Below are 26903 nucleotides of genomic sequence, written 5' to 3' on the forward strand. Positions count from 1 at the left end.
GAGTTGTCTGATTCCAAATCATTTAGCCCAAAAAGAAACAACTCTTTTTTTTTGCCACCTAATCATGCCCCATGATCATCGTTAACACCATTAGTGCACATCAGCACCATTAATAAACAAGAAGACTAACGGTTTAACAGTTCTAAATTTGAGTTGCCAATTCCTTAAAAAACAAACTTCAGGGATCTTGACGAAAATTGACCAAAACTATGGAGACTGGAAATTGGGTTTGCCCTTTAATTAATTTACACTTTAATATTGATGAAGACCATTAACAATTATGTTTTCCTCCTTCGTTGAATTTTCAAAATAATTAAAGAAAAAAGTAAATTATTATACTTGCAGCACTTGTTTTCAAATCCGTGTTTGAATATTTGCTAAACTCGATTGGAAATGTCTTTAGGTAAGACAAGACCATAATAGTAGTCGTTGCAGAATTGTGAATGTTTGCTTGAATAAATTGTAAGAGGCAAATAATTATTTTAGTCTGTGACCCTGACTTGCAAAGAAATTATGACCCCATCCATCACGTTATTCATAATGCAGATTCCAAAACTTAAAATATACACCTACTGGAACAAGTCTAAATAAATTACACATCATCCATTTCCTTGGTACACACTCCCTCCAGTTCTTTATATATGTGCGACTTCAAGAAGATATTGATAGTCCCCCACACACGCACACACATCCTTCATCCTTATTCTTTTAAGAAAAAGAACACACGAATTGATCTTTTTCAGTAACTAGGGCCCAGAAATTTTGTTGAATGGTGAGTTACTAATATTTATTCAAATGGCTACAAATCTAAAAATCTTAATTCTAATTGTAAATAACTGAGAATAACCTGAGACCTAAATAAGTACTTATTTACAACTTACATTCTTGTATTTGTGACTCTCTTTTTTTTTTAAGCAAAAGTTTTCGAGATATATTAGTTTGGGTACATTAGTTTCCTTTCTTCAATATATATATATATATATATATATATATATATATATATATATATAGAGGAACATAGATCCCCTGCTGTGAGTTTAGTGAGGTTTGCGTGCGATGGTTAAGTGGAGTTAGAGTAGATTTATCTCTTTTTTTCCCACTGATGTGGGGCACTTGAGCACTGCACACAAACCTCACCTCAGGACGTCCAAATCCTAATAGGAATTTAAACATTAACATGTTCGTCTCACGTTTAACAATTTCATGCCCATTTTTACTGACAAGACTTCAATGTTGACAAAGCCCATTAACAATGATGTTTTTAATTCTTCTTTGATTTTTCAAAATGTAAAAAAAGAAAAGAGATCTGTTATCTGTTATAATTATTACATTCATTTATATATCACGCAGATTAAATGCCTATAAAGTTGGTGGGCACTTAAAAGCTTTTTGCTTTTTTGTATAAATTGACTCCAGAAGTTTAAAATAAGATCATAGCAATTTTGTTCCTCTCTCATTAAAAATGTTAACGTTCAATATTATTATTTTAATTATTAATGTTAGTTTTTTTTTTTTTAACATTGATGAGGACCATTAATTAATGTATACTTTAATATTGACGAACACCATCAACAATGATCCTTTCCTCTTCCTTTGATTTTTCAAACCAATTAGGAAAAAGGTAAGAAAAAAGTAAATTATAATACTTTTGACATTTGTTTTCAAAATCGTATTTGAATTTTTGCTGAACACGTTTGCAAGAGTCTTTAAGTAAGACCAAGACCACAATAGCATTAGTGGTAGTTGCAGAATTTTGAATTTTGAATTTTTACTTGAATTGCAAGAGGCAAGTAACTTCAATGAATTATTGGCGACTAAATAAATTACTAACCCATATATCACGTTATATTGATAATTCAAATTCCAGAACTTGAAATATTAATTATTAAAAATTACTGGAAGAAGCCTAAATAAATTACAAGCCATCCATTTCTTTCTTGTACATACTTTATCCTCTCTTTTGTATATAGGTTTAAAATGCAAATTTGCCACGGAAGTTTTTATTCAGAAGCTGGGCGTCCGAAAGTTTTATTTGGAGCAAATTTGTCCCAAAAATTTAAAATTATAGTAGTATTGCCTCTTGCTGTTAAAAATGTTAACTGTCAATATTACTATTTTAACGGTTAGTACTAATTTTTTTAATAACAAAGGGCAATATTGCTATGATTTAAAACTTTCAGGGCAAATTTATTCTCAAAAATTTTTTTGAATACCCAAAACTCTTAAGTGAAGACTTTCAGGACAAATTTGTGTATCTCCAAAAGAAATTGATGCTCCTATTCTTTATATATAACATAATATTTTTGAATCATAACTATTTCTATAACTATTTCTATAGAGTGCTCTCCATTTAATAGTAATATTAAGAAAATCAATTAAATAATTATAGATTAAAATTTGAAAAATGACACAAATCTATGGACGGATTGAAATATTTTTTATAATAAAAAATTTATCACCTTTTGAGCAAACTAAAACTCTGATAGATAATATTATCTTCAATCTTTAATATAAGACTTAATTGACTAATTTTAAAAAATTACTTTAGTTATACCACACATTACATTATCTCTCTAAAATACTTATGTATATAATTAGAATACATATCAATTTATAAGTTAGGCAAATTAGTTTGGAAAAAATTGATATATGTAAATACTTTAAAGTAATTTATTAATCTACTCAAATTAATTAACTAAATGTTATATAAAAGACTCAAGGTAGTATCTAAAAGTCATTTCTGAGACTTATGATATGAATAATTTAAATACGACGATGATGATGATGATAAAGGCACTATCACTTAATAACCAGAGTAATTAACAATAAAGAGCGCATAGCAATACTTGCAGAGCTATGGTAGTTAAGCTCTTGTCATTTTGATATTCCTCTCTCTCTATATATATGTATATATGAAGACTTTATGGTTGCATTCATTTTGTGATCATTTTTGTAAGCCAATGAATGGCATTTTGATTAAGCTTTGCTATAACTTGCTTCCACATTAATGGTGCTGCCGCCACTGTGATGATAGAAGAGGAGAAACAAGTTCTGTTTCAGACCAAATGGTAGAATTTTAGCGATAGTGCCCACAACTTCTCAAACCCTTGTCACTGGAAAGTGATATATTGCAATAATTTTGGAAGCATTGATGAGATGAATCAACCAAGGATTACTCCAAAGCGCCCTTGGCTAGATCTCAACCTCACTGCATTTCCCAACCTACAATATTTAATATTTAATAGCATTTAATAAGTGCTATTCCAACTCAGATAGAAACTCTTTGTAGTCTCATATATCTTGACTTGTCTAATAACAATCTTACTGGTGAGTTATGTACCTTCCACTTTCACTCTTATCAGCTTGCAAATTATTGTATTTACCTCCACACAATATAATACATCTATTGATATGTACCATTCCAATACTAATAGGAACTCTTCAAAATCTGACCAGGCTTTATTTATCTCAAAACAATCTTACGGGTAAGTTACTTAACATTTACTCTTACCAAACTCACTCAACTCATGTACTGGTATAAGTTGCCATTTATACTCTTAACGGTACTAATCTTAATTTGGAATATTTGAAACTCAAGGGAAGGGGTTTGATAGGTAAGGTACCATTCCAGGTTCCCCCTGTGACTTTTTATGTGCTGATCAGTTGGACGAAGAGTATTGTGTCTGTGAACTCTGGTTATCTGATTTTATAAAATATTAATATTCTATCACTTTCCTCTTCTAGAATTTCAAAAAAAAAAAAAAATTGGAGGAGGCAAGGAAATGAAAGAGACTGAAAACCAAGCTAATTTGGCAGCTAAGTTATTGGGTTTTGGATGTCCCAAATGCCTACTTTTCAGTACTTATTTGCAAGGATCATCACGTTTAACATAATTCTTACCACCGTAATGATATTATGTATTGTAGTTTCAACGATTTAAATTTAAAATTTTTAACCAATGATATTTAACTAAGTAAAACATTATTTTTAAAAAAAAGTGATGATTATGTAAAACTCCACCTTTTTTACTACTATCATTTTGTTTTCTTGCCAAAAAAATTAATGCCCTTAGAATAAAAAAAATATAAAAATACAACCATAAAATAATTTAAAAAATCAACCACTCATTTTTGTCAAATTCTCATTTGCTGGTAAGGTTCTGTAGTCATGGAATTTATCTGGAAAAACGCACCTCAACCGGGTATCCTTTGCTCTTCAACTGCTTTAGAGCTTTCCTGTTTTGGAAATATAACTATGGGATTTCAGCAATGGATCAGAAACCACATGTCCGCATCATATGGGTTGGAAAAATCTCTTTCGACACCTCAAAACTACGTTGGCATCATGGCATGATTTTCGAGTTCTTCCTTAAAAGTTTGTTTCTTATAATGTATTTTTTAAGGTTTATGTTCCATTTGTTTTGGTACTTCGTAAGATACAAGGGAAATCTGACTATTTTACTCAAACAAAAATAATCTATGGGAAAATTAGGGGGAATGATCTAGAAAAATAGTATTTATTGAAAAGGATAATAAAAATCATAATTGTTTAGAAGGACCAAATATTAAGATATCAATTTAAAAATACTAAATTAACCCTAACAAAACCTCCTAAATAAATCCTACCTTAATAATTTTAAAAAGAAAACGAAAACAAGAACTAAAACCAACACCATCCATCATTTCCATTTCCATGGGCTCGTACATCATTTTTCAATTCAACTTCTTTCCCACCCATATTGAAATTTAGTTGATTATATTGCAATTTCTATTTACAATTTTTTTTTTCTTACACACAAGTGTTTTCTAAATTCTAACAAAGGTTTGATTGCCAATTTCACATGAAATATATATAGATTATTTGGATTTTTTAATTCTATTGACATTATATGTATTTTTTATTTTTAAAACTTACATAAATTTCTTCCAAAATTATATAACTTATTTTTAATCTATGTTGTGTTGATTCTGAAAATAAAATTCTAATTTTTTTCATAATAGAATAATGTTTGTATATTTTTTTTACAATAAATATTTGCACAAGTTGTAAAATTTGAGAGAAATTTTATTTAATCTAGTGAAGCTTAGAAAGTCGCATTAGAATTACTAACAGAATATGGAAGAAAACATAGGAAATATAGTTAAGGGCAGCTTCGTATTTTTTAAGTTCATGCGTTAGTATTTGATCTTTTTATATAATAAATATTTCTCCTCTGATCTTTAATGTAAAGCATATTTAACTAATTTGATTAGATTATCAAAGTTAGGTAAGTTAGTTAATTATAAAAAATACGATATATTTTTTCTAAAACATCATAATCATCTTTCTTAATATTCTATCTCACTCACCTACTTGATTATAGTTAAGAAAATGTCAATGAGGGTAATTCAAAAAAGGCTAATAAATATGACAAAAAGATCTTGCATTTAGAATAAAAATCAACTCGACAATTAAATTTTACATTAAAAACCAATAAGTATTTACTCTAGATCCTTCTCTGTAATTTTCCCATAATTTACCCTTAAAAATATATCTTATATAAGACTGGAGGGAACTTAAAAGGAAAGGGAGGTGGGATTGCATGGTAGCAGGACAGAGGGAATTCAAAAGGGAATAAAAGATTACAAGGTAATAGCGTAGTAAGGAAGACTAAGGAGACAATTTAAACAAAACTAAACTGATTAAATTTTGACCTATGGTAAAACCATTGATATAATATTGATCGGTTTTAGTTCCATTGGTTTGATTCTATTTTAAATCATTCTTGATGCTCTGAGAAAAAATTGAGAGGAAAAAAAATGCAACAATAGGAGAGAAAACTAGAAAAAAATAATATTATCATTCTTTTTATTTGGATGAAAGACAACAAATAGGGATAAAAGAAAATAAGAAACTATTTAAATGACTAATATCCTTATTTCTATGTGAAAAATGGTAAATCAAATAAAATAATATTAACATTAACATCATCAAATAATTTAAAATCAAATCATTTGGTAAAAATATATTATCTTGTGATTATTATTATAAAAACTAAATGATTGAGCAAAACTATTACTTTTCAAGCTAAAAATAAAAAGTGAATAAGTTTTTTAAATTAAACATAACAACACATCCAAATAAGTAACGTTTAAAATTATTTATGAATAATAAAAATTTAACACACAAGTTTACAGAGATGGAGAAATATATACTACTTCATGCCAATTCCCCTTCTTTCGTACCTTGGCCATAGTCCAATGAGATAATCTTATTGAATTATAAAGTAATTATACATATAATTTAAAAAGAAAACATTCATCAAATCATTGGACTATATTTGAGGAAGGTATACAAGGAATGTGAATTTTTCTCTCCTTTTTTCTCCATATATGGAAAGAAAAGTTGAAAAGAAAATAGAGTGTGAAAACAAAATGAGCCTCACACCCATTTTCTCTCCCACTTTTCTTTTCTTCCACTTTTTCTCCTTTTTATTCCTCAGTTTTTTTTTCCTCCCCCATTTAATCCATCCGAACAAGGGGTGAATCCAATAACCTGTCCATACGGATTCTAGTTCTCCTCCACTATCCATCTCATTCTAATGTAGACTATCAACTCATCATCAACATAGAATATCTAATTTGCTGCCAATTGCAGCGTCCATAGCCATAGACAGCACAACTCTATGGCTTATACTCCGTACTGGATATTTCCAGGAAGAAGATCTAATGTATAATGCCCGAGACGCCCAGTACGGAAAAGATCAAGCAGCTTCTTCCCCACCTTGACATTAGCCTCTTCTGGACATTCAGCAGAAACCTGAAATGCTTTCTGCAATGCTCCAAACTGTAGAGAAATAAGGGCTTCCATTTCCTCTTCATCATTTGTATTCCCTTCATATGCTGAAATTGTTTCGAAGAGAGTTCGCCGAACATCGCGAACTACATGATCCTACAAAATGCCATCTGAGTTTTATACATTGAAAAGCAAAGACTGTTCGAATAATGACTTTATTCATCAACATTAAGAATTATGACTTATTATTGATGAAGATAATGCAATCTGTTATTTATTAGCTCTGCATAGAGGTCTTCACACGCATTATACGCATAGTACATTAACTTCCATTGCACTGGCTGGCTAAAATGATATTATAAATTTATCTAACTTCCTTGACAATTATAACATGATAAGGATTAAGGAGATCTCTAACGACTCAAATAATTATGTAAATGGTCATTTAGTAAGGTTCCCCAAGAAAAAGGTGTGTATATTATGACAATATCCGTCTGACTCAAATTTTCACTATCTGATGGTAAATCCTATGGCTGCCTTTTCAGAGGCAACCCAATGACACAAGCTCATCACCTTGCTTCCGCCACCACTGTAACAATTATTCTTCTTGTCTCCTGGAGTGGCTTTCTTTGGATCTATATTTACCTCTGCATTTGCCGCAGTAAACAATTTTCAGGCATCCTCCATACCATCGTAATTGCTAATCTAAATTGAAAGGCATGAATTTCATTGGTTGTTTGTCCTCTTTTTCTATTAGTGGTCTAGTGTTTTAACAGAATTTGTCAAAGTTGCTTTTATTTTAGAATAGTTTTTTTTTTTAATTAATCTTCCGGTTGACTCGTAATTTTTTACGAAGAGCCAGGAAGTTATTGATGAGAAGGGGGGCAAAAACAGCGTAATGATGAGGAAAAATAGAAATTTACTTCAAATAGCTTATACCTGTGTGTGATCTGTAGGGCTTTTCCTTCTCTGCTTCATACACATTTCAGAGCTATTCAAAAACTCCATTGTACAGTCAAGAGACAGCTTATCGTTATCCTTGATTGATAAGTTTGCCCAATTCTTGTATTGCTCACTCCTGTTGAGTACAGCTAAAAAGCATTGAGCAACTTCTTTTGTCGGTATTAAACTATCCCTGATTGCTCCTGCTTAAGGATTAAAAAGGAAGAAATTTAAGCACATGAAAGAGGCAGATAATCTTAAAATGCTGAGCTATGAAATAATCAGGCCAAAACCTTGAGCAATGTGCTTGCAATATGTTAGTGCATTGCCTTTAGTAACAGTCATTTCTATCATGTACCACTGCATTTAATTTGGGAAAGGCGGATTCCTTTGACTTCTCAATTTTGTTTAGTTCATGACACACTTAAATGGTCCTTCCACTAAATATAAATTGACATGGTCAAAGGGCACAAGTGATGTGACCATTAAATTCCTGAGTGTTTTCTCACCTGCGTTTTAATATTACAGAGGAGAGTTTCAAAGGGAGCTTACATGTTTGACATCACAACGTCAGAACCAGCAAAATAAGAGACAGAGACTTGCCCATATAAGAGCCCACTAAGAAAAAGCAGTGGTACTCATTGAAGCAAATTTAGCTGTTCTACTCTTACACGACAAGTAAGGCATTGAAAATCTCTCGGTCATATGGGTTGCGATGGAAAGAATAATTTCACAGAGGCACATCATAGGTTGACATGGCCTGTGGCTGGGTATGGCACCACAAACACACGGCATGCCACGAATCATCTGTGCTAAAGCCAATGTGCTACCTTTGGCTCCTAGAGTCTTCATAAAGCTAGAACTTAATAACACGATGAAACTGAAAGATACACCAAAATTGAATAGTAAAGCGGTGGTCCTACGCACAGTTAGCAGCCACATAATCCATTTTTTTAGGCCACATTAACTGTACCATTACTGTCTGTCAATGAGTTCAAGGCAAGAACCGCCAGAGAACAAAAACAATCTTTGGAGAAGTTAAATACAACGTCTATGTTTAGGAGACCATATTGACGATATGTATATTTGGAGGACCAAAAAGTCACTTCTGTAAGAAAATCACAGTGACAGCCCTTAAACCAAACTAAACTCAGGATAGAAGGAAACTTAGTGAAATATACCTGTTAAAATTAATTTAGAGCAAGCATCAACATCAGGAATTTCAGGGGGTACAACACCTGGAGTGTCCAGTACATAAATATTGGGATGGCTAGCAATCTGAATGGAAAAATTTTAGTGAGTGCGGAAATGAAATCACAGAAGAGATAGTATGCCTGGACACATGATAATTGATAGATGTTAGAACTTAGAAATAGTGTAAAATATGTAATTCTATAGAGGCTTTTTTTGTCCTCCGTTGTATTTTTACTTCCTGAAATAGCCCACCTACATCCTTATTTGTAATTTTAATTCCTAAAATAGCCTCCCTTGTATATACCCTACAATACGCCTCATTTCAATTCCATGTCAAATGACACATTTTACTAATCCAAATATTAGAAAATGACCAAATAAAAAATATGGACAAGAAAATTCAAACTTAAATTCAATGATACAACAGCTTAAGTGGGATCATCAGGCATCTATAAGAAAGGCAGTCAGAGTCACATGATTTTCATTGAACTTTCGCAGTAGTGATCAACAATTCAGATTCTTTTAACAACACAACAGTAAGAACTTGAAATTTGATTTATCCATGAGACGTGTTGTTCATAATTTTCCTAAAACTTCAAGAAAGCATGAGTCACTGAAAATAAGGGGCCCACCTTAAAACTTCGTATATCTCTGGTCTCCCCTGGTTCTGGACTCACAATTGCGTGTTTCAATTTTCCCTTCTCTGGAAAACAATAGACACAGAATACAAGGAAAACCAATCAGATAAATTACATATTTCTGAACTACATTCATCCACCAGGTTACACAAAATTTTAGCATATCATATGCTGCTTGTAAGCATTGCAAGGAAATTTTAGCTACCTGCAGCACTAATTCTGCCAAATTGATGCAATGAGTTAACAAGTGCTGACTTGCCAACATTCGGAATACCAACAAGCATTACTGTTGCGGTATGATCAGTCTTCTTCAATTCTCTTACTTGGTTTTGAATTAGGCTTAAAAACTGTCTGAAACCAAGAGTCCTTAAATTACTTCATGTTCATGATCAACACACATCAATTACGAAAATTATAGTCGTCCAGATATAAGAAATAGGAATAAGGTCAGATTTGCTTCATGATGTTCAGTGTCATTGTTCCCTTTGTAGCCATTTCCATTAGCATATTTCGAAAACGTCTAAGCACCCAAAATACTCATTATGCCAGATTAACCTGTCCCCTCACCACCTGAAACCTTACTTGTAAACCCTAATTACCCCATCATTTCTGAGACAATGAAATAGAGACTTGAAAATTAATTTCAGTTGATCAAGTTTTCCTTTTTTGCCTTCCCCAAACTTGTCCCGATTTTATGATTAATCAATCAATCATCTTGTTAATTCTATACTTTAGAATGACAGATTTAAATTATTTTCACCTTAACTTTATTTTAGGACACATACATCCCCCCTGGGGGGGGAATACAATTAGTGTCAGCAAAAACAATTTTGCAAAAGCAAAGTAGTTATTTTAATTACCCCAACCATTCCTTTAAACAAAACTATTATATTACTACATATATTTAATTGAAATAAATAGTTTAAAAACTAATGATTGAGGTCAACAAGCCTGTCCCTGCCACTATATAGCAACACGGAATGTTGGGAAAACATGCCTCCTAAAGTGAAACACAGCAGAGGAAAACTCCAAAAGAATTAATGAAGGGGTAAGAGGGGAAAAAGAAAAGAAAATAATAGCAACAGCATTACAGCAGAAAATCAAATCGTTCTTGAAATTTGTAGCTGATTATTATTTAGATTGTACATTAAAGTTTCATCAGATTAACAACTTTCAGCCTGTCACCATGAATGTTCTTTGCATTACAGTCCCTCGATATATGCAATGAGATAATTCTTGAACGTTAACTGATGGATTCACAGAAAAGGATCTAACTGTTTACCTTCTTGATGTTCTCCTTGTTATGAGAATTGACTCCGCAAGAGATGAAGTTTCTTTCCCTAAAATATTTCACCCATTCCTACTCACGAATCATGAAATTATTTTAAACAGGAACGAAAGGAGGAAGAAAGAAGCCAAAATGAATACATCTTCGCTAGAAGATATTTCAAGTATGAGAAAAAAATCCCACTCTTTTAGTTCTATAACGATAAAAGATCAGCACTGAATAAACAAACACGGAAGAGTAATTTGACAAGAATTTTAAGACCAAAGATAAGGAAAGAAGTGATACAGGGGGCAATAAGAATAAGCTAGCAATCTACAGACAAAGCAAAATAAAAAAATCACAATCATAACAAACTGAAAAGAAAGACATAAATATCCCTCTGCATGTCTACCAAGGACATTACCAACGCCATAGCATATACTAAACATCAAAATAGGCCAGAACAACCATCTTGCCTCATATCAAAGACCAGGAAGAGAACTTTCCCTTAAATTTTCAAGCATCACAATCCAACGTAGGCAGCAAGGAATAACATGCAAAGTATGCGTACCTCATCTCACTCACATGGCGAAATGGTGGCAGGATAACAAAAGAAAAATTAAAAGCCATTTCGGTTATCTACCAAATGCAAAAGCCATACCGGCAAAAATAATGGAAAGTTAGAAAAGGTGTCAAATGAAATTTTTGAAGCAGTACCTGGATTTAAGCCCTAGGCTGCTGATTGACAACAGGAACACAACCCAAAATGAATAAAATATACAGAATGAAAAACAATTACCCATTACTGTTCATGGAAGGTGTTGATGATGTACATAGTTACGATTTTTGTAATATATATTGGCACATCTCATGATAGATTGTAAACGCACATTGATCTTTATCCCCGATGTGCTTGTCATTATGGTTTTACAAATGTGCTAAGATATCGAGAGGGAAGCCATCCTAACCACAACCTACCTTATGAATTGAATTCCCTCAAGAACTCTTAAAGATTTGATCCTCCATGCCTTTTCTAAACTGCCTAAAGCTCATATTTAGGGAGAGAATCCAACCATTAAAGAAGAAAGATGAAAGTTTTGGGCCCAAAATCACCAACACCTAAGCCTATGTGAATCCCAACCTACGACCAAACTAGAGGTAACCTAAGACATTAACCAGAGAGATTGACAAGCAGCTTAAGATCTATCCAAGCCATAATTACCAAGTTAATAGGCAGTGCACAAAGTAGCTAGGGGAGCATTGACAACCAAACCAGAGTCCAGCTCCAATGTAAAAGCACACAGTTGTCATGGTGACACAATTTTCAAGTACACAGGGCATTAACTGAAGAGATTGACGAGCAGCTTAAGATGTACTCACGGCACAATAAACAAGCTAACTGGGTGTGGACAACATAACCAGTAGAGCATTGCCAATCAAACCTGAGTCCAACTCCAATAGAAGGGACAAACAGTACTCACGGTGATGCAATTTAGGAATACCGTGATGAATAAAGTTTATCTATCAACATCATTTTTAATTATTTTCCTTCATGGATTGCATTTTTTTCATTCAAAAGTATTGTAGAAATACTTTTTCTACTCAAATACAACTGAATGCATCCAACAGAAGAATAAATTTCAGTATAGCCCATGAAAATCCAAATGCCAAAGTCAAGGAAGCAAGAGGCTTCGGTCACCTGTAATTTTGATCGATCAGCAAGATCCATTTTGTTCAGCACAATTATGTGTCTTGAGGAAGTTGGGTAGCTTCTCACTATCTCGCATTCTGAAGATGATGGGATCTAAAATAAGAGATATAAATAACAATAAGGTTAAAAGGTGAAAACAATTATTTAAAAAATATTGCCAATTTTATGCCTCTCTTACAGTAATCTAAGAAACCAGGGAAAGCATTATTGTAATCAACTCTGCCAAATGCTAAAATTTAAAAAAAAAAAATTGACAACAATTTTGAAAAAGTACAAACTATAGACTGTTTTTTTTTTTTTGGGGGGGGGGGGGGTATGACTGAAAATAACAACGGACAAAAACACAAGTAAATGAGGTTTGATCAAGCACTTGAAATAATATAATTTTCTGTAGGCGGAGAGCATAAAAACAGTAGACTACCCTTGCATCTCTCAGTTCCACGATAAGATCAACCAATGGAATCCTCTCTAAGATGGCACGAGAAGCAGCAGCCATATGGGGACTATACCATATTCCTTGTGTTCTTTTGTTCCATTTTAGATACTTCATTGCTGTGCCCATGACTGCAAGGTTCGGATTTCCGTTTGCGGTGCAACAGCAAGGTTCCGATTTCCGTGTGCAGAGACAGAGAGCAACCAGGTAGCAACCTTAGGGTGAAGTCTGAGCCGCCGTCGACAACTTGCTGGGAAGAGGGCGGATCTGGGAGGCTTTGTTCATTCTAGATTATCATCTTCATCTACATCGAAGAGCCGACCATGGAGAAGGGAAGAGGTACATCGAAGAGCCAAAGGAGGCAACCATGGAGAAGGGAAGAGAGAGAGCGAAGAGAGACGGTAAGGTTTTGTCAGGGAAAAAATTAAAAATAATTTAAAGTGGGAAAATCAAAAATTAGGATATTTCAATCTAGAAAGTTGGAAATCATAAAGAAAAATATTATTTTTAAATTAGAATTTTGAAATTAAGGAGAAATGAAAAAAATATTTTTTTATTTTTTTAAATGGTTTGACCCCTTGCCAGCAGAGTGAAAACAGGCCAGGTTAGGTTCTTCTTTTAACAGGCTAGACCTGTATTGTAACATACCAATCTGAACTTAATCTGTGGCTTATTAAAGGCTTTCTTTTCAACTTAAACTTAGTTTGTATGAAAACCTGGCCTGACATAAAATCTGTTAAAAGGACTATGATTTTTTGAAAAATTATAAACAAGCTAACAGGCATAGGCTAAAATTAAGCTTTTACAGAAATAGACCTAAGCATTTAAACAGGTCGAAAAAAGGCCATATTTGTATAAATAAATTCAAAATTATAATAACTCGTTTTAAAATTATCTAAAATGCAACACATAATCCAATATAATCTAATTAATCAACAAGATAATACCAAATGCAAGAATCGAACAAATTTCATTACAATTATAATAATTTTGACCAGACAAAATTATAGCCGTCCGCTGCATATCATCAAATTTTCAACATAGTTTCTTTTGAACACCTGGAAAAGAAGAAATAAAATGTATAATATATTGGCAATGAATCATAAATAAGAAATGAATCATAAAGCTCATATTCGCAATTTAGCATATATCAGTTGAATGACTAAAAACATGCTTCCACTTTTTAGGAAAATGAGTAAGAAACCTGATAAATCAAAACTTAAAAAAAAAAATACACAACACTAAATTTCCTAAGAAACCTGATAAATCAAAAGTTAACAAAAATATCTACAACACTAAAATTCCTAGGTTGCTGTAGAAAAATTCTGAAAAAATCTTGATCCATTGGCACAATACAAGCTATTATAGAATCTATAAACAAGGCAAGCCTAAGGCTCTGTTTGGATAGCACCCCAAACCATGGTTTGGGGACCCAAACCATGGTTTGGGGAAAATGCTACCCAAACAGCCTCTCCAAAAACCAAAACCATGGTTTTGGGTCAAAACCATGGTTTTGACTCCAAAACCATGGTTTTGGAAAAAGCAAATTTTTTTTGCTTTTGGAGAAAAAAGGGAGAGTGTGAGGGCCTATATGATATGTATCTTGTTATTTTTTTTATAAACATATTTTTTTATAAATATATTTAATCTTATATTTTATAAATATATATAGACATTAATTATTTATTAATTATATTATCTTATGTATTATTAATTATGTTGGTAAAAAACATATTATTAACAATTTTATTTCTTCAAATTAAAATATATCATAAAATCTATTTTTTCTGTAATTATCATATTAACTTATGTCTTTTTTTTAGTAATTTGTATATATAAAAAGTGCTTCTGATAACAACTATCCAAACACTCTCACTTCTCAGAATCACTTTTTTACAAAATCTATTCTTCACAGAATCTATTTTTTCCAGAATCTATTCTCCAGAATCACTTTTCCAAACCACGGTTTGGTTTCATCCAAACACACCCTAAAAGAACAAGAAGAAGAACAGTGAAAAATTATAAAACATAAGCACAGCACTGTATGATTAAAATTGTGATAAAATCTGTACTCTCCATATATATTATACATATATTCATGGCGAAGACTTCAGATTTCTGCCATGAATATTATATATATATATATGAATATATACATGGGACCTCGTGTGTATGTATTCATGGCGGTGACTTATCATTTCACAATCAAGACTTGTCATTTCCAAATAAATTATTGTCTTTTTTAATTAATTCATATATTATTTCAGGTTATGTATATATCAAGCAAAAACACCTTGTTCATTCCAAGTATAGATGTGTCATTTCAAAATTAAAATTTGTCGTTCCCAAATAAATTGTTTTTATTTTTAATTGATGCACATGTTATCTCCTGTTATGTATCAAGAAAAAACACATTGTTAATCTGAAGTTTAGACTTGTCATTTCCTAATCAAGACATGTCATTCTCAGATAAATTGTCATCATTTTTAATTAATACATGTTATTTTCCATTATATGTCAGGAAAAAACACAATGTCAATATCAAATTTACACTTATCATTTTCCAATCAAGATGTATTATTTCTAGATAAATTGTTGTCATTTTTAGTTAATGCACATGTTATTTCCTATTATATATTAAAAAAATGCTTTGTTAATGTCAAATTTAGATTTGTTATTTCCCAATTAAGACTTATCATTCTCAGATAAACTGTCGTCATATGTTGAAGTCACAATAAAAGAATCAACTTATATTTTTTTTCCTGCATTATGAGGTCAACAAATTATTGGTGGCCCAATAGTCACCTGTTTTTTTTTGTTGGCCCAAATAACCAAAGGATAGTGGGATTAAATCCTACCCCTACCACTTTCCTTAAATAATTTCTCACATGGCAAAATAGAAATCTGCCAGCAAAAAAAATCGATCGACAACCAACACACTAGTGGCCATAGCCAGCGACTAGTGGCAAGGGGTTGAACTTTTTTATAAAAAAAATAAAATAAAGGGGCATTTGTGTCATTTTCTTTAAATTTCTAAATTTTAATTTGAGAATAACTTCCATCTCTGTTATTTTCAATCCTTGGCTTCCTAAATTGAAATATCCTAATTTCAGCCTTCTTTATTTGTCATTTTCCTATCTACCTATTCATGACAGGGAAGGTGTCCTGTAAAGCTATATAGAAGTTTGTCAAATGATGCAATGGGGAAGGAGATAAATAAACTAATTTTTTAACTGTTTCTTAATAATATTATCTACGATTCTTAATATAAGAACTAACTAACTAATTTGAGTAAATTAAAAAATTTTGTTAAGTTAGTTACTTATAATAATTAGGTATTGTCTTTCCTATAATCCTCTTACTAATTATATATATTAACTAGAACTATCATTTGATAAAATTTTTAATTTGTGTAAGTACTACAAAGACTATTTAAAAAAAAAAGATACATATTAGAGACAAAATATATTAGAGTCTTATATTCAAGACTAAATTAAAAGTCAAATTAATTCTTATATTAAAAATAGAAGGTAGTATATCCTCTCTTTTCCAATTTATTAAATTATAGTAGTGTTATATTTATTTTTAACTAACTATTACAGTCTTCCCATTTTTTCATAAATATTTGGATTTACCTAATTTTTAATAATTTTTTAAATAATTTGTACTGTCTTTTGCAATTAAATAAATGAAATATTACTTGTTTGTTAACCATAACATTAGTTTCTCCATGTATTTGGCTCGAATTTAATAACTGTACAGTGTGTTTTCCATTTTTTACCGGATAATATAATACTATTATTATTTTTTCATCTTATTTTGTTGTTATTGTTAGCTCATATATATCATTTTTCCCTAATTAAATAAATATTAAAATATAGGTTTTCCTCATATAATGTGATAAAAATAAATAAATGATAAAGTATTGGTTTTTCTTAAATGATATAATGAAAATAAAATAACAGAGTAAAATTAAAATTTTGTAAAAAAATTAATGCTATGATTTTTTTTAATATTGTTATAATAGTTATTAATATCATCATATGACTCGTTAACCGAGTTACTAAAATTATAAAAATACCACTTTTTAAATTTTTAAGAAAACTTGTTATTAAATGTTATATCGAAGTTGTTAATAGCATTTCAAAACTTGTTAACCATCTTATTAAAATTATAAAAATATTACTTTTTGAATTTCTTAAAAAACCTATTGTTAATTATTATACTACACTTGTTAATAGTATTAAAACAACTTGTTAATCGCATTACTGGACTTAAAAAAATCTCTAAAAAAATAATCACCCACCACCAGTCGTCAACCTACCGTTAGAGCTCTACTGACCAACACCTGAATTATGACACTGCCACCGGTTCCAGAACTCTAGCGACCGGCCAGGTGGTAAGGATGTTTAGTATTTGTTCAGAAAAAAAAAGACGCAATATGATTATCCATGTTTTTGAACATTATCACAAGGTCAGTGTTGTACAAATGAGCAGGGTTGTGATTATGCCTGCAAAACTTTCGGTTCGGCATTTGGGGAGCCAATGATAGGCAAACACATGTGGTGATCATAAGGGAGTTCTCTCTTGAGATTGTGACGGTTTCAAATGATGGGGAATCGTTGTGCATGAATGAATAGTTTGAAATCCCTTGTATTAATTTCTTTAGCACGATTACCCGATTAAGTTTTCCAACCTTCAGCAAGTGTAATTTTGTGGTAAAAAGGCATTTCTCTAACCCTACACCTCTCATCTCCATTTTCTCTCTGCTTCTCCCTAAAGCCTCCAAAAAAGCTTGCATGCCAGTTGGGCTACTATGACTTTTGCATTCTTTGTTACCAGGCGTTAGGGTTGAGTAAGAGAGGATGTTCATGATTGGGACTCTAATAGTTTCGCCACAATGTGAATGCTAGCAATGGCACCCATTTCTCCACAGTAATTCTAGCAAATTTTAGCTATATATTCAATGTTAGTTTTAGTTTCCAATCACTGAATCCGTCAAGAGTTCAGAGACATTGGAGGCAGTGGCCATTTGTGGCACTGGATCTCAACACCTCATGCCTCTCGCGCCTTCTCTAGCTCCCTCAATCTTGCTCATGAGTCTGGCTACTTATCCTCCCCTCTTGCTCATGCTTATTACAAAGCTTGAAGATCATAGTCAACTTCCACTGGCACGGCATCTGTGGTGGCCATGGCTGACCTGAAATTTTCGAGCTTTGTTAACAAACACCTCTTATTTGCAGCGTAATTATCTTTTCCAATTTATAATGATCTTTTTCCATCTGTTGTCTATTTTAAATTTCATCTCCATTTTTCCTCATTCATCTATTTTAAATGTTTTAATTTTTTTTTAAGCTTTATATTCTTAGTAACTTTTGCTGCTTTTAATTTTTTCAAGCTTGATTAATTTGAATTGGTTTGTTTGTGAATGCTTGATTAAATGGGCTTTGATGTGTGGCTTTGGATTTTTAGAAGGCTTAAATGTGAATGAGATACGATATTTGTTTATTTCCCCCTAATTTTTATCTTTACAATCCCTGTTTCTCATCATTTCTTTTTGCTTCCACCTGCAGAGACCCAATGTCACATTCCACATTTTAAGCTACTAAAAAAAAATATTTTAAAATTGACTACGCGCCAGATAAGATAACGGAGGTATAAATGAGACAACTTTTGAGATAAAATTCTAAGAAATATATTGTTATAAATTGATGAACTTTTCCTCGATCTTGCTACTCTTTCTTTATCTTTGTAAACTTTAACAAGCTTGATTGATATTAAAAAGGTCCCATATGATTTCAAATGCTGATTCAATTGTGCCGAACTCACACGTTATGTTTGTGTTCATTGCATTTGCTTTTGGACAACTTTAACACCTTGATAATGGAACTTTTCGAATTCTTTCTTATTTTTTAGAACAGTTAAAAAGTTACTACATTTTATGAAAGGAAAAGTCTTTATCAAATATTAAAAAGAAGTTGCAAAGTTATGCTTTTTGCTATCAAATTAAAAGAACCAACGTGTAAACGCACCACATATCGTTTAGCCACACAATAATAGTAACTTAGTGACTCTCTGCCCCTGCACTCATTTGATTGTCACAGTTGCATTAAGTAAATTTGTGTAGTTAATAGGATCGTTTGAAAAGATAATCACAAATTTATGAGACAAAATAAATTATGATATTATATTTAGAATTAAAACAAACGTTTTAACTAACTCTTATATTTAGCATCGAATCTACTCCCTCCGATCTATAATATAGGACATTTATAACTAATTCACATGGAACAATAAAAACGGCTTAAAACATTAAATTTGTCATGAAATTTAGTTGATTTCCCATATTACTCTTATTAATCACACTAAATTTTAATATTATATTAATTTTTACTCTCTCAGCACTCTTTTTAAATATGAGCATATATAAAAAAAAATATTTAATATTTATTGAAACTATCAAAACGTCTCTAGATGGAAGGTATATTGGTCTCAAATGATGATCATTTCCCAAACTGTTAAGTGCAATAGAGTAATTAGCGGAATTTTGATATGTTCCTGCTCTTTAGTGACCAAGAGCTTGCCTTCATTATCATATATGTACATATATAAAACTTAATATCTACACTTGCATGACATCCTTGAAATTTAGCAGAAACACTTGCAAAACTTGCGCTATTCCTTAATCGCATCTAGAGATTATTTAATCCTAAATAACAAAAAATTTTCATTCTAAACACTCTTTTAATAAGTTTTCTTAATCTCAATCCCAATTCTTAGCTCTTACTTTTAATGTTTCACACTTACTTTTAATGAGTTTTCTACATATATAAAACTTAATATCTACACTTGCATAACATTCTTGAAATTTAGCAGAAACACTTGCAGAACTTGCGATATTCCTCAATCGCATCTAGAGATTATTTAATCCTAAATAACAAGTAATTCTTCATTTTAAACACTCTTTTAATGAGTTTTTTTAATCTCAATCCCAATTTTTAGCTCTTACTTTTAATGTTTCATGCTAAAGGGGACCTAATTTCCCCCTCCTCTTTACTCTTACATGTTGCTTGCCCTCGACTAGCATGCTCAAAGCCTTAATAACTACTATTTTACAGTGCGGCTGCCAAACAAATCAGATGACCAAGATGACATTGGAATATATTTTAATAAAAAAACTACAGATTCAAAATGGAGTTTTTGAAGCTTGCTCGATGTTTCTCACAAAATGGTAAGGCTGCGCTTATTATTATTAATGACAGCACAGTCAAAGCTAAAATTTTATTATGATGGCTTGTAATAAGAACCGGTTCCTGATGCTCATCATTGGTGTAAGATTTGCACTGTACAAATTTAATTTCTGCAGTTGAGATTTAAAATTTTTAGCTGATGGTTTTTTAAGTAAAAGAAAAAATTTCTTGAAAAATTAACATTTAAAAAATTATTTTTATTTTAGATTTTTAAATTCAATACTAATATCTTTAATCTACTCAAATTAGTTTATTATGTCTTACATTAAGTACTAGAGAAGTATAAAAGGCTGGTAATTAAGTTTTCTCACAAATTAAGGAATGTTAGTAAGTCAATAAATTTGTTTCAAATTGATAGAAGTTACCTATTTTACCCTTACTAAAGAATGTGATTGGAAAATTCTCCTACACCTTTCTTACATTCAAAATTATCTCCTCTTTGTAACAATGGTTCAAAGTGAAAAACTATTATTAATTATCTTATCAACCTCTTATATTTTGGACCAAAATTTTCTTCTAACCAAGTTTTTATATTATGGGCAAGAGTGTATGTATATTGAAATGCAGTGTCAAGGAGGCACCGCATCAAACTGGCTCAGCTTTCATCATCAGAATAACAGCCTTCCCAAAATGACTCGGCTTCTAAGCTAATTTTGGGGATCACTTAGCTTTCATTAACTAATCGTTACTATTTTTGTACTAGTTGTCATTCTATAATTTTAAATAACAGTGATTAAAAGTCAAATGATCTCAAATACTCATAAAACTTAAAATTAATTCTCCACCGCTAATTCAAATTCAAATAGGTATGAAAACGTAAAGTATATGTGTATTTAATAAGAATAATACTGACAAATATTATTATTATTAATAAATTCAATCAATTAATTTTATTTGATTTCTTTCCTTTTATCCATATACACGTGAGTAAATTTTTCTGACAGGATTGCGAGTGAGGGCTTTAGCATGTTAACTTGGTAAATGGTGATTGAGAATGATCATTGAATTCCAATAATGCGGCCCCGACAACGCGTTTTCTTTTAATTTTAATAGTAGTATAGTTTTATTATTTGACACGGGTGTTTAGAGTCATTTATAATTAAGTTTCTACGACATAATTAATTTGCAAATGTTTAGGAAAATAAGTTAGTTATTTATTAAAAAAATGTATTTAAATACCTTTTTCAATGATTTGCAATTCCTACCCCAAAATTATTTAGAGTCATCTTGATGAAGACCATTAATTAATTCACACTTTAATATTGATGAAGACCATTAACAATGATCTTTTGCGATGGCAAAAAAAAAAAAAAAGAATAACAATGACCTTTTGCTCCTTCTTTGATTTCCCAAAACAATCGGAAAAAAGGTTAAAAAAATACTTAAACAAGTTCAAGTTTCTTTGTTTTTAAATTAAACGAATAAGTATTAATGGCCTGATGAGTTGAAAAAAAAAAAAGTATTAATAGCCCGGAAGTATAAGTTGGATCGAAGTCAAGACCTCTAGCTTAGAAAAGAGTTTTCATATTGCACTAAATTATTGTGCCAATAGCTAAGATTGACCGATTTGGTAGAAGGTAATGAAGGGTCTTATTTTTTAAAACAATGATAAAAAAAATTTAGGCATTTTCTAATAAATTGTCGCACATGATGCTTGGAGCTTGGATCCCTACTGTTCTTATCACTATAATAAAATTTGTACCATCTAAACTTTTGATTTGAACAATCTAAATTTGACATTTTTAATATACAATTTATGATGATAAATTTATTTTTTAAAAGTTGTAATTTTGTTTTGAAGAAAAACTAATTTATGCTCCTATAAAGACTCAGCTTCTGCACTAATTTGCTGATCACTTTGCATGAATCAGTGGGCGTTCTCTAATATTATGTCGGCTACTCCAACAATAAGCACTACCATAGTAATAGTGACTTTACAATTATGCCCTGCCATTACTGTCTTTCCCAGTATTGCCACCTCCATGATAGCAGAGGAGAAACATGCTCTATTTTAGAGCAACTAGTGGTAAGAAAAGGTATATTTCTATAATTTGATTTGTCTTCAAAATTATAATCCTAAAAGTTAAAAATAATGGGTTCTTTAATTTGAAGTTCCATGGGACCACTATGTTGTGGTGTTCATCATCTAATGTTTGGTAATTTCATGTCCGTTTTCACTATAATGACTCCAAAGACTATAAAGACTTTAATACTGGCCAAGACCATTACTTAACAACTAAGGCAATCTCACACGATATGATTTTGTCCATTTGCCGTTGGACCTACACACTCCAACCACTTTGACCCATAGAAGGGAGATTCAATAGTATTGCTCTTTACATATAAAGACTTTGTGTATGTACTCATTTTATGATCGCTTTGTGTAGACAAAGGAATTGAAAATGGGTGTGATGAGAGCAGCATTTTTATTATGCTTTATTGTAATAACCTACTTCCACATTAATAGTGCAGCATCAGTTGCCATGATAGAAGAGGAGAAACATGCTCTGCTTTAGACCAAATGGTGGAATTTCAGCAACAGTGCCCACAACTTGTCAGACCCTTGTCACTGGAAAGGCAAATCTTGTAATGATTTTGGAAGCCTTGTTGAGATGAATCAACAACAGAAGACTACACAACACCATCAGCTAGCATATTTCAATTTCACTGCATTTCCCTATCTTGAATGTCTCCTAATTTCTGGAATGGTTTTGATAGATTCCATTCCAACATAGATCAGATCTCTTCACAAAATTACCCATCTAGATTTGTCCTCTAACAGTTTTACAGGTTAGTTATATATTTTCCATTTCTACTCTTATCTTGCAAATTCACTATTTCAAAATATTGTATTTACCTCCACACGAGCTAATATCTCTATCGGCAAGGACCATTCCAGCACAAATAGCAGCTCTTCATAATCTCATCAATCTCGACTTGTCTCATAATAAACTTATTGATGAGTTATGTATCTTCAATTTCTACTCCTACCTTGCAAATTCACTAGATTTGGAAATATTGTATTTACCTCCACACAATCTAATACCTTTATTGGCAGGGACCATTCCAGCACAGATAGCAGCTCTTCATAATCTCACTTATTTGTACTTCTCTTATAACAGTCTTACTAGTGAGTTATATGTTTTCTATTTCTACTCTTACCTTGCAAATTCGCTAGATTTTGAAATATTGTATTTACCTCCACAAAACCTGCTACCTCTATTGGCAAGGACCATTCCATCACATATAGGAGCTCTTCATAATCTCATTGGTCTGGAATTATCTCATAATAAACTTACTGGTGAGTTATGTATCTTCAATTTCTACTCTTACCTTGCAAATTCACTAGATTTTAAAATATTGTATTTACCATTGTATTTATCTCTACACAATCTAATACCTTGATTGGTAGGGACCATTCCTGTAACACCCCGAATTGTCTGACTCAGGATGAGCAGAAAAGAGAAAGTTCATTAAAATTATTTAATAGCTCAATCAATTAGGAAAAATTATGGAATATTGATTTTTCAAGGTTTAGAAATTATTTTCAGGGTCACAAAAGCTAATGGATAAGGAAAATCCATATAAAACGTGGTGGAGTAATTTCTGTGTTTATTCTCTAGGTTCAGAAAAATATAGAAAGGATCAAAGTGAAGACAAGGTTTATTGTGAAGGGCAAAATGGTCAAGACAATCAGCCACATGCACACCCACGTGTTGCTCCATCCTTATAACCATCAGAATTCATTTTCTTCCCCATTTCGTTACTGCCATTCGAAGAGAATAGAGAGAGAGAGAGACGAGAGAGTGACAGGAGGAAGAAAGGAGGCCGGAGGTCGTGATCGGAAGTAGATCCCTGCATGCAATCGGTGTTTTGAGATTAAGTAAGTCTCCTGATCACTCTCCCATATCCATTTTCTGCAATAGGTGGCTGTAAGTGAAGATGATGATGGTTGAGTTTCGGTTTTAGTGAGAGAAAGTGAGGGAAACTGATGAAATAAGAAAGGAGGAGAGTAGATTGAAGCTTTTATAGATGAATGGTGTGTTTGCATGTATGTTTTTCAGTCTGTATATAGTCTTTTCGGCTCTGTTTTGTCCTTGTCGAAACAGGGTCTGGGATCTCTTACGGGTATGGTATTCGAATTGAGTCTGGGATGTGATAAATGTTGCTGCATGTTGATGATCCTGTTTCCATGTGAGTTTTGGCTCTATTTTTCAGTCACCAAGATGGGGCTTTTGATTTATGGGATTCGAATTCATGGAGCTAAGGGGGAAGGAGACCGAACTGATATATATATATATATGGTTTCGGTGTATGTAGCTTCAGTTTCTGTAAGTCGGGAGGAGTATAATATTATATGTATAGACAATCTGTCGCTTCATGCAAGATTCGGAAATGCTTCAGCAAGATTTCAAATCTGGATTTATTTTCTAAGGGAGTTATAATTGGTTCTCATATGGGAAATGTTTTTACTTCTTTGAAAGTTGAAAACTGATTTAAAACTCAGTGATTGAGGTTTCTAAATATAGAATAGGAACTCTAATTGATAAGCATGTTTGAAGATCCAGAGCGTTGGAAACCCAAGACCTTGAAGCTCAAAACTGATTTGGTCTTTGCTGAATTATGCTTCTAGTTAAATGCTAAGTCATTGATGTATAAGTTTAAGGCGTGACTAGGGACTTTGAAAATGATGGTTTAAACATTATTTTAAATCTGGAAAATAGTTTCAACGGAACCAAAGGTTGTGCTGTCCGAAATGTTGTGGAGGTTAAAAGTTAACGATGCACTTATCCGATGTGGTGTTTGATGCCTCCCTGTGTTAGGTAATCATGCGTAGAGATATTTTTCAGATTTAAGATTAAAGTTAATCAAACCAATAGGAAAGGAATTGGATGTCTAAATGATATAGAAGTCTACGTATAAGAGTTAAAAGGGTGTATGTGAGGTATTACATGTGGGAGTTCAAATATGGAAGCTGAGAACGGTATATACCTCACTAATTGGTGTTTTGAACTGTTGATAGTGCTGCTGTTAAGAACCTTTTAATTGGAAGGATAGAATTTTGTTATGTTAATTAAATAAATGTTAAAAGAGTTATGAGAATTTATGAAGTCAAAGACCTATGCATTCGGAACTTTAGAAGCTGAAAGTTTGCTAGGAGTTTGTTGTTCTGAGGTTATTTTCCAGTGAAAAATGCATGGTATTAGAATCTAATATGATGATTAAAGGGTGATTAGGACCTGGAAAATGGACTATAATTGCTGACTCATGTTTTCAAATGTTAAGACAAAGGTTTAAGGCAATGTTCATGGTATAGGATTGTGTTGATAAATAAGATGTGATTCTTTGTTGAAGTTGGAGTTTGGGAACATTAATATGATGGTTAAATCAAGCTTAAGAACATTAGAATGATTAAGTTTGGGGAGCTCATCATTCCTCCCCAAGTATAATAGATAAAGATAATATTTTTGACAAAGATGACCAGTTACCAAGTAAGGTAATTGTTTGGAGTTATAAAGGAAAGGATAACCTTTTGGGAGTTATATCATAAATATAGAAAATTGTCCAGAACGACCAACTAGTAAGGGTAGAGATTAAAGAAGATTTGGAATTTGAAGAGAGTTATTTAATTTATGAATTATAGTTGGATCAGGTACTGATCTACCCTTACTAATATGATAGGTTTTTATATCTGCTCAAACCCACCAAGAAATAGAAAGAAAGGAGAACGGTAAGGTTTGATTTGGAGGGATGCGGACCAGGTAGTAGTTCTTTCCTACCTTACACTTGTGTATGATTGCTGCATGTCTGTTTGTGCCATATTACTTTTCTAAAGCATGAGAACATGTAATCCTTAATTCCTTGCATGGATTTTTAGCCGTGACCATGTGCAGCTGATAAACATGGGGCAGTGATTACCAATTATTTGCGCGGCAGTGATTGCCAATTATATGCGCGGCAGTGATTGCCAATTATTTGCGTGGCAGTGATTGCCAATTATATGCGCGGCAGTGATTGCCAATTATTAGCGCATTATTTATTCAGCTTGTCTAATAGACATGGGGCAGTGATTGCCAGGTATTTGCGAATTATTTATTCAGCTTTTCTATCTGTCATTGCGCATAAATGCTTAATTGCATTAGCTTGCAAGGTTATGTTCCACTTTGGCTTGTTTTGCATGCTTTATGTGATCTGCACATTTGTTTGATGGAAATTACTACTACGGGGATTCTTCGGAATCTCACCCCCCAATTTATGATGAACAGTGAAGGCTAGTAGCTAGAAGGATAAGAAGGTTATTTAAGAAGAAGGTGGGCTGGTTGAAGATCAAAGATACCTGTTATAATTCTGTAAATTGTATAGCAAAATATATGGGCAAGTAACTTTACTTGCTCTATGGAAATATTATTTTGTATCCTCTAGAAGAAGGAAGTGAGCATTGCCAGGTGCACGTATATGTTGTCAACCAAGAGCGTTGCTTTATTTTTAATATAATATTATAAGATTGTATAGTATGAAATTATTTTAGATGATAATAGATTAAGTTGAAAGCAGGGTTGATATTGGATCACTCATCAGTTATCTGAAGCTTTGAAATATTTGATCAACGGATTTTAATGTTAAAGAAAAAAAAATTCCCTGTCTTTTCCCAGGACGGAAACCTGGCGTTAGTGATTCACAGACGTTAAAATGA

At 32.0% G+C, this 26903-nt stretch overlaps 1 protein-coding gene across 3 annotated transcripts; it reads right to left on the minus strand.

Annotated features, from left to right (window-relative positions):
- Window positions 1–6235: 6235 nt before the first annotated feature.
- On the minus strand, window positions 6236–13295 carry LOC114749058 (DAR GTPase 2, mitochondrial-like). 3 transcript variants are annotated; one of them, XM_028937562.1, is made up of 8 exons: window positions 12948–13290; window positions 12515–12619; window positions 10831–10908; window positions 9754–9895; window positions 9543–9613; window positions 8898–8994; window positions 7714–7919; window positions 6236–6930 (listed from the first exon to the last, which is right to left on the minus strand). In XM_028937562.1, exons 1-8 carry the CDS (start codon window positions 13086–13088, stop codon window positions 6670–6672), a joined length of 1101 nt encoding a protein of 366 aa, XP_028793395.1. In that variant the 5' UTR covers window positions 13089–13290; the 3' UTR covers window positions 6236–6669. The 3 variants fall into 3 exon arrangements, with proteins under 3 accessions (XP_028793395.1, XP_028793467.1, XP_028793529.1); XM_028937634.1 differs by having other exon boundaries at window positions 12515–12603; window positions 12948–13088; XM_028937696.1 differs by lacking the exon at window positions 6236–6930 and adding an exon at window positions 7091–7421 and having other exon boundaries at window positions 12948–13295.
- Window positions 13296–26903: the final 13608 nt, after the last annotated feature.

This window comes from Neltuma alba, unplaced genomic scaffold (assembly GCF_004799145.2).
Source record: "Neltuma alba isolate B1F8T4 unplaced genomic scaffold, ASM479914v2 tig00000131_pilon, whole genome shotgun sequence".
In the NCBI taxonomy this organism is placed as follows: Eukaryota; Viridiplantae; Streptophyta; class Magnoliopsida; order Fabales; family Fabaceae; genus Neltuma; species Neltuma alba.